Below are 9,664 nucleotides of genomic sequence, written 5' to 3' on the forward strand. Positions count from 1 at the left end.
GCTCTCCCTACCCCTCACCATAGCTGTCAACTTTCCCCCTTTTTAAAGGGAAATTCCCTTATTCCGAATAGGATTCCTTGCAAGAAAAGTGAAAAGTTGACAGCTATGCCCCCCGCTGCTTCCCCAAGCCTCCCACCCTGGAAAATCCTCTCTGCCCTGCCCCTCAAATAGGGCCTTCATCTTCCGTCCATCACCGTCCTGCATCTTCATTAATCCAAGATAAAAAGGTAAAGGGACCCCTGACCGTTAGGTCCAGTCACAGATGACTCTGGGGTTGCGGCGCTCATCTCGCTTTATTGGCCGAGGGAGCCGGTGTGCAGCTTCCGGGTCATGTGGCCAGCATGACTCAGCCGCTTCTGGCAAACCAGAGCAGCGCACGGAAATGCCGTTTACCTTCCCCCTGGAGCGGTACCTATTTATCTACTTGCACTTTGACATGCTTTTGAACTTCTAGGTGGGCAGGAGCTGGGACCGAGCAACGGGAGCTCACCTCGTCACGGGGATTTGAACCGCCGACCTTCTGATCGGCAAGCCCTAGGCTCAGTGGTTTAACCCACAGTGCCACCCGTGTCCCTTAATCCAAGATGGGGAACCACAAAAAGCAAAGCGTAGATATAAATAGAACCAGGGCATTTTTTTCAGCCAGAGTTCACCAGAACTCAGTTCCAGTACCCCTCAGGTGGATGTCTTTCATGGCGAGTTCAGGCAACCCTTTTTCTAGAAATGTACCACTGGATAGAATTAGCAAAAGAAAACAAGAATTAGAGATAATAGAAAGGGAAGATAACCCCGAAACCCCTGCTCTTAATTACTACACCCAGGGCCGGATTTAGGTTTGGTTAGGCCCTAAGCTACTGTAGGCAATGGGGTCCTTTATATGTCCAGCTGTCCTTTGTCAACAACAAATTGTCACTGTTTTTTGTGTTGAATATATGCTATATGGTAATTTATGGACCTAATAGGTATCTAAAACCATTTGCACATAACAAAATATGTATTTTATCCAAGTAATTGTTGATCTGAAATACAATTAAGAAGTATATTAATCGTGAAATACAATTAAGAAGCCCAAGTTTGAGAAACAATGTACCACTGTATATAGAAAGAAGCAAACCAGTGATATTTTAGGGAGCAGGCTAGCAGGCAGGGCCCGTGACTTACGTCATAGGAGCCTACACAACACAAAACACTGTTGCTGTATGTAGGTTTTGTTCTATTTGTTTTTTAATCTTATATTTTGGAAATGTACATCCAGGTTTTTTTTCCTTTAAATTTTTTTGGGGCTCCTAAGAGAGCGGGGCACTAAGCTATAGCTTATTTAGCTTTTACGTAAATCCGGCACTGACTACATCCCACTAGTTGTGATAGTCCAGTCTCTCTTTAGTATCTATGTAGTAACAGTAGTAGAAAATGCAATAATTTTTTCTGATGATTGAAATTGGATTGAAATGTTACCGTCGTTTCCGATTTCCCTCCATTTCTGAGCTTATGGCTGCGCGTGTCATTCCTTTCGTAGCCACAGCTGCGCAGCCTACAGACTGGAAAGAGGTGACAGTAGGCTTGAGAGGTTTGCGGAAGCACAAGAAATGCATTTAGAGGGGAGGGTGCATTGCATAGTGTGGGACCCAATAGCAGCCGAGCGCGCACTGAGCATGCTCAGTGGCTGTGGAATGCTGACGGACGGTTTCAGGGAGGTGGTGGAAAGCGAGGGAGAGAAGGAATGGAAGGGAGAGGCTGGAATCCTGAGCAGCAACACATTCGCACCGGTGGTGACATTTTATTGCGCAGGTGTGACTGTGGCAGGTGAGGTGTTCTCTGCCCGGAAGGTGTTGCGCTCTTCCTTAGGCAAGACACTAATGGAGAAAGCTCAGGAACAAACAGGAGGATTTTGGGAATGGGGTAGAGTGGCACTGGAAATGAAGTACGAGGTTTTCCCCTGTGGCTGGAAATGCTTCACCTGTTGAATTTCTGGCTGCGCCCCCAGTATTCAAGAAGCACGGGATCCCTGCCAGGATGACAACAACCATGTATATTCAGCTGGTAAAGCTTATGAAACCGGAGGAGAACTCCCCTTTGGTGTGCGAAATCCAAAGGCATGGTCCGGTGATGTTTGTTTCCATGTGACCCCGCACTGGAGTCTTGCCCCCTGGGTTTTGCCCACAGTTTGGGGGATTTTAGGGGAATTGGCACCGTTGAAAGTTTGTTCCACTCACCCAGAAGCCCTTCCTCACAGGTGGTTGAGCAGCTTAAGGAGATCGCTCGAGACAGACAGATGTCAGGGGTGAGCCCAGAGCCAGAGGCATTAAAAAGATTTATTTTTATTTAGGCAGAGAAGAGGAGAGTCAAGTAAGAACCTGCCAAATCTGCACGCTGAGAACTTGTGGGGTGGGTGAGGGCAGGGAATTGTGTTGTAGGGCTGTGAAGCGTTATAAAACAGGCTTCTTCCTCTGTACGATATCAGAATTAGCAGGTAAACCAAACGTGAATAGAATAAAAAAAGAGGCAGTGGCTTGTTTTGGTCTCTTTCTGAGGAGCTATGGGCTGGAGCACATGGAATATTCCAAACTGAATAGCTCCCCCAATTGGCTGCTTGGTAGACAGAGGTGCTATATGTGTATTTCACAGAATCATAAGAGCTGGAAGGGACCATAAGGGTCATTTAGTCCAACCCCCTGCAATGCAGGAATCCTTTCGCCCAACATGGGGCTCGAACCCATGATCCTGAGGTTAAGAGGACTCATGTTATGTCATAAAATTGACAAACCGCTCGCTTGTAGAAACCTCAAAGCAGTTTACGAAAAGATAAAGCAATAACACCAAGGGGAGGAAAAAAACCCCGACAACAGCGCTTTGAAACATACAAAAGTTAACATGCTAAAACAGATTAAAATTAGAATAGATTAGCCCATGGAATTTTTGGCTTTCGGGCAGGGGAGGAGTTGGTATTCTGCAACAAATTCTGGTTCCGCAGTGGAATGAAAGAGTAATAGCAAAAGTCAGGACTCTTGCCTCAGTGTGAGGCACTTGTGGAAACAAGGATCTTAGATAGTTCTGCTCCACTGGATGTGCAAAAAGTTCCTCTATGCTTTGGACACCACAAGCACCCTCAGCTTGCACACTTAGACACCGCGTAGCGTGAAGTTCAGCCAAAATAAGTAAATAGGATATTGTCTGTATCGGCCTGTATCTGAGTAGGCTTCAAAAACCCATTTTGTTCCGTTCAGTGTCTTGTTTTATAGTGGTACCTTGGGTTATGTACTTAATTGGTTCTGAGGTGCTGTTCGTAACCCGAAAGGCAATACTGCGCATGCGTGAAAGCACGATATTGCGCTTTGCACATGTGTAGACCGCACGTGCGGCAAAAAGCACTTCTGGGTTATGGGAGTACGTAACCCGAAAAAATGTAACCCGAAGTGGACGTAACCCGAGGTATGACTGTATTTTTGTGTTGTGTGTGCTGGTCATAAAGTGTGGTTCCCATCATCATCATCATCATCATCATCATCATCATTATTTATTAATGTATTTATTCACCTGTTTTACCCACTTAAAAAATGTTTTAAATGATCAGTTGGGTTTTGTTTTACATTCCTGTGAGCTTCTTTAGAAAGGGTCCCCCCCCTCTCAAAAACTTTGGGTTATAAACTTATTATACAAATAAATTGTCTTCCCAGGTGCACCAAATATGAGCCTATACTCTTCTCTGAAACTTCATCAGAACCAGAGAGATTTACTTTTAGGCCTTGAACAAGTCTGTGGGGTTCGGCAGCTGTGAAGCATTCATGCTACAGTTTTCATACACACCATGAATTTAAAGTACAGTGGTACCTCGCAAGACGAATGCCTTGCTAGACGAAAAACTCACTAGACGAAGGGCATTCGCTAACGAAAGGGAGACTTTCCTCCCCCATCAAACCGCACTTCCTCCGGCCGTGCTTCGCAAGATGAAATTTCCGCTGCACGACAGCACTCGCGGAACGAATTAATTTTGTCTTGCGAGACACCACTGTATGTGACTTTCTGTAAACTACGGTTTCCAATATTTTTCATAGCGATGGGGCAAATTTAGTCCTCCCCCCCTTTAAGAGAGAGAGAGAGGGAACTTAGTATGAATATAATGTTTTTTAAAATTGAGCCTTGTTGCCTAAATCCACTTGCTCAGGGGAAGGTCCATATATATATATATATATATATATATATATATATATATATATTACAAGAGAGCTTGAGGTGGTTTCAGGGAGTCTTCGCTTCTTGTGGGGCGCACATTTATTTTCTCCCAACCTCCCTTCCGGACAAACAGGTTTGGCAGGTTTTGGAGACAAAGCAACAACCTGCAGGACCTGTTTTTTTTCCGGGGATGAAAGTGGGATGAGTTCTTCACACCATGAGCAAGGATTCCTCTTCTGAGTCACCCTTTCTCAGGAGAAAATAATCTGTCCCAGGCTCTCTCTCTTTGTGTATGTTCAATAATAAAGACTGCTGGAGCATACAAAGCTTCCTTATGCCAGCATTGTCTACCCTTGTTGGCAGAAGCCCTCCAAAGTCTCAAGCAAAAAGGGGTTTTCACATCTCCTGCTACCTGAGATTCTTTGATCTGGAGATCCCTGAGATCTAGGCTGCATCCATACCATATCTTATACCACATTGGTTTCTCCCAAAGAATTATGGGAGGCCATAATTTCCAAAGGTTGCAGAGAGTAGTTAAGAGACTTGTCACAGGCATTGGCATAGCTAGCTGCTGGGGTGTGGTGCCAGGGGCGGTGTGCGTGCCCTGGAGCCGGGGGCGGAGTGAGCTGCCTATGGGGGTGGGGCAAGTCAAGGTGGGGCATGCTGTGTGGAGCCTCTCCGCAGTCTCCCCTTCAGCTGTAGGGCGACTGTGGCGGTGGACAGACACAAGCCCCGCGCCGCTCAAAAAAGCAGCGCGGAGCTTGCAGGCAGTCCGCCCGCCACCTCCCCCTCAGGAGAGACGCATGGCTCAGGCACGCTGCAGGCCCCCTCCTCACCTAGCTACGCCGCTGGATTAAGCAGATTCATGGAGGAGAGGGCTGTCGGAGGCTTTGTTGTTGTTCAGTCGTTCAGTCGTGTCCGACTCTTCGTGACCCCATGGACCAGAGCACGCCAGGCACGCCTATCCTTCACTGCCTCCAGCAGTTTGGCCAAACTCATGACAGTCGCTTCGAGAACACTGTCCAACCATCTCGTCCTCTGTCGTCCCCTTCTCCTTGTGCCCCCCATCTTTCCCAACACCAGGGTCTTTTCCAGGAAGTCTTCTCTTCTCATGAGGTGGCCAAAGTACTGGAGCCTCAACTTCAGGATCTTCCAGGGAGCACCCAGGGCTGATTTCTTTAAGAATGGATAGGTTTGATCTTCTTGCAGTCCATGGGACTCTCAAGAGTCTCCTCCAGCACCATAATTCAAAAGCATCAATTCTTCGGCGATCAGCCTCCTTTATGGTCCAGCTCTCACTTCCGTACATTACTACTGGGAAAACCATAGCTTTAACTATACGGACCTTTGTCGGCAAGGTGATGTCTTTGCTTTTTAAGATGCTGTCGGAGGCTACTAGCCATAAAACCTGTGCTCTGCCTGAAAAGTTAGAGGCAGCAATGCTTCTGGTTTCTGGAAATCACTCGAGGGGAGAGTGTTCCCGCGGTGGCGTAGAAAGCGGCATGCGGGAGATATTTTTTTCAAAAAGACATATTTTTGCCATTTTGTCAACCCCTCTGTGATGACACCCACCGCACCCCCCTTCCCACGCCACTGGTCACAGAGCTACAGTTCCCAGTACTCTTAAAAAACTACAGTTCCCAGGATTCTTTGAGGGAAGCAATGACTGCTAAAGTGGTATAAGAGTGCTTTAAATATAAGATGTGAGTGTGACCTGGGCTTCAGACCTCCTGCGTGCAACATACATGCTCAAGCATTAAACTATGACCCACTAGCTTCAACCTGGCCTTTAGCCCCAGCACCTATTCTAAAGGCTCACCAAATGGAAGGTGCACAATAAGTCTACATATTTTCTACCCCCTTGTGTCCCCAGCCGGGGCAAAAGGGAGGAGCACGTTGCCGGCAGGGTATTAGCACTTCATTTTAAATTGTTGTAAGCTGGCCTTGGAGCTTGGCACTGAGGGCAGGCAATAAAGTAAAAATATATATTATTAATAATAGTGGAACCACAGTCCCAATCCTTCTGGCTACTTTTCACTTACTCACAAGGAACCGGTTGCTAGGAAGATTAGCCTCCAGTGAATCTCCGTTTGCATGCAGAAAAATTCCCAGCAAAGTTACAGGTGCTTGACACTAGATTCTCTCACCCCCCCCCCCCATTGTTTCTCTCCTTCTGTATTTTAAACTATTACCCAGTAATCTATGACGCTCCATCTGCTCCCCCTGCTACACTACGCTCCTAAGTTTTCAACATGATGAGATGGGGATAATGTAGCACATAAGAAGGGAAGACTCTGGAGGGATAAATCACATATTTTTCTACTGCTTCTCCCTCCAGTAGTTTTCCACCTCCTCGAAATGCCCTGAAGACCAACGTTTACACTTTGCCCTCTCTGATCTTTCCACAAATGCCATTGTGCAACCAGCTTTTTGGGGGGGGGGAGTTGGGGGGGGAGGAGAAGGAAGGAAAGGTGGGGGAGGAGAACTTCTTGAAAAAGTTAGCTGGGGTCAGGCAGCAACAGAGTGCGTATTAAAAAGGCAAGTAGGGGCAAGTAGCTGCTGGAGGTTGCCAAAACATACAGCATGCTTCACAAGCCCTGATCTTTAATCCTTGCAATAGCCCTAGGAGATAGGGCACTATTATTCCCATTTTACAGACTAGGAAATTAAGGCAGATGGAAAGAGGATTGTGGCATTGGAAGGCACTAGGAGGCGAGACAACCCCAGCCCCTTGCCTCGAGGCAGCATTATGCATTCACTTCAGAGGCCATGCCACATGATCCACTAGGTGCTAGGCTGCAATGAATTCTAGGGTATCCTTCTCTAGACGCAGTTACTTTATTGGCACAGTCCCCGCCACACATTATTGTACTGCTGCTCTGAGTGACCATGCATACCCTCCAATTCTCCAATGAAAATTTTTGTTGTTGTTGTTGTTCAGTTGTTCAGTCGTGTCCGACTCTTCGTCCTATTCCATATTCACAGAGCCTAGGGCTTGCTGATCAGAAGGTCGGTGGTTCTAATCCTCGCGACGGGATGAGCTCCCGTTGCCCGGTCCCAGCTCCTGCCCACCTAGCAGTATATATATATATATTAGCAAGGGCGTTCAAGAAGGAAAAACTTGTTTGATGACTTTCTTTCTTTCTTTCTCCTAGCCTTGTTTCACTTCTCTCAACTGGTTATTGACCGAAATAAATTTAGGCTACCGGTACTTCTCTGCATGCTCTGTTTACACCTTTCCCTCTCTGTTTTTGCAGGTGAAGATCTGGTTCCAGAATAAGCGTTCCAAGTTCAAAAAGATTATGAAGCAGGGCTCCAGCATCCAAGATGATCACCTCCACAGTTCTTCATCTTTGTCCCCTTGCTCCCCCAACATCCCCCCACTCTGGGATATCCCCATGGCATGCAAAGGCCCTCCCCTGCCTCCCAGCAGTTACATCAACAGTTTTGGACCTTGGTACCACCAACCGCAGCACCAAGACGCCATGGGGAGGCCCCCGGTGATGTGACAAAGGGGGCGCTGGCAGCACCAGCCCATCCTCGATGTGTCTCTTCCTCCAAAGTGCTGATCAGGGTCCCAGGGGACAGGCGAATGGAGGGCGCGTGGAGTTCGGAGGGAGACGTTGGCTTCTTTGAAGGAATCACCAGCACTTTTCTCTTGGTGAGAACATAACCTGGCAGGAGATGGACTCCGGACGGACATGTCCAGGGATCGGATCTAACAACGATGGCAGGTTGCGTGAGGCAAAGTTAGGGAAAGAACCCCCCAGCTCCGAAACATGAACGGAAGGTCATTTTAATCGGCGTCTCTTCATCAGGGATTTTACAAGAGAGGTGCTTGTGTGTTTTTCGTCCCAAAGATAGGCTCTCGGGTGACATGGGCCTTACACCAGATCTAGTTGTGTTAGTAAGATGTGTGAGGTTTTGCCATACTTCCCCCTCTCATCCAGCAAAGCTTCTGTGCCTTAAGCAGTATTGATGGAAGACAGCAAATAAACAGGTGGTAGTGTTGCTGCTTGGAGGTTCAGTGACGGGGAGGGCTTTATCTGTTATATTTCTGCATTGTCCTGCAGAGGCTCATGGCACAGGAGCATTGCCCATCTTTACATTTCTTTCTTTCTTTCTTTCTTTCTTTCTTTCTTTCTTTCTTTCTTTCTTTCTTTCTTGGCAATCCTAGTTAGTGTAGCAAGGTTTTGAGCTGCACAGAGATCTACTCCAGGCAAGGAACTGAGAGAAGGAATGATTAACTGGTCAAACAGGGGAGAAAGCAGAGCTTATAATAATAATAATAATAATTTATTATTTGTACCCCGCCCATCTGGCTGGGTCTCCCCAGCTTGGAGAGTTATTTTTATTTAAGGAACTAATTCTAGTTCTATATGTCTAAAAAGGAAGTGATTTCAATTCGGGTTCTTTCCCTTTACAAAAACAAACTAGTTCAGTTCACAGTTCAATTCAAGTCCGTCCAAATCCTCAACAACAACAACAACAACAACAACAACAACAACAACACACCAAAATAAACCGATTCAGAATGTTACAAGCTGCTGTGCTGGAGTATTGAATATACTTAAGACTAAGAAAATGTCAATGCACATGCACACACAGAGAGTGGAAAGAGAATTGTTTCGTTTATTTCCCCCCAAATATTATGTTCTATAAACTTAAAGCCCAAAGAGTCTAAAAAAAAAAAAAGAGAACGAACTAGAAATCATTCAAAGCTGTACCCCAAAACAAACTTGATTTTAGTTAGTTCACCTCTCGGTTATAGGAATGGCTTTCAGGTTCAGAGGTTCTGGAACCAATTCAGTGAACATTATAAAATCAAAACAGTTCACTCCAAGCACTGTAGGAAAGAGAGCCTTAATATTGGCATAATTTCATAATGGGGAGGGGGGGCCAAGGATACGAGTTAGACTGGATATTCTCATGGGGTTAAAACTGGCAAGAACTTGCCCATCAAAATTGGTCAATTCACCTTCTACCTGCAAAAGGAATTGGTGATGGTTTTGGCTAGCCAAACCCCACAGAGCCGCAATTTGCTAAAACCAGGGGGGAAATATATATATTTTTAAAAAATATCCAACTGCTTTATTCAAAGCCAAATTTGCTTCCATGTCTGTCTGTACTAAAATATTTTTTCATTAAAAATTGTGCTTAAGCCAGGATTATGTTTACAGTCAATGGAACGTTTGTGGAATGTAATCTCCATATCCTCTCCCCACTCCCATTTTTATTTTTAAAGAAAAAAGGATCTTTCATATTTGTTTCAGCTACAACATGAAGTCTCTCTCCACCCCACCCCCCTCACCTCCAGCAAATAACTGGAGGCTATTTAACTAAACCATTAAAACAAAAAATGGAAAAAAAACTAATTTAACTTTTCTTTCTCCCCCCCCCCCCCAATCCCACACTTTGCCAAGCATAATGACATTTTTATTTATTGAAATACAGCTTTTGGTATATTGTATTGTTTTCAATTTATAAACAGAAT

At 45.7% G+C, this 9,664-nt stretch overlaps 1 protein-coding gene across 1 annotated transcript in view; it reads left to right on the forward strand.

Annotated features, from left to right (window-relative positions):
- The window catches only part of DLX4 (distal-less homeobox 4), a 31,238-nt gene extending 22,798 nt beyond the window's left edge, over positions 1–8,440 (forward strand). The window contains exon 3 of the mRNA XM_033170852.1: positions 7,428–8,440. Within this exon, the coding sequence (XP_033026743.1) occupies positions 7,428–7,679 (252 nt within the window). The 3' untranslated portion in view covers positions 7,680–8,440. The remainder of the gene's footprint in view (positions 1–7,427) is intronic.
- The last annotated feature ends 1,224 nt before the right edge of the window (positions 8,441–9,664 follow it).

Source organism: Lacerta agilis, chromosome 14 (assembly GCF_009819535.1).
Source record: "Lacerta agilis isolate rLacAgi1 chromosome 14, rLacAgi1.pri, whole genome shotgun sequence".
NCBI lineage: Eukaryota > Metazoa > Chordata > Lepidosauria > Squamata > Lacertidae > Lacerta > Lacerta agilis.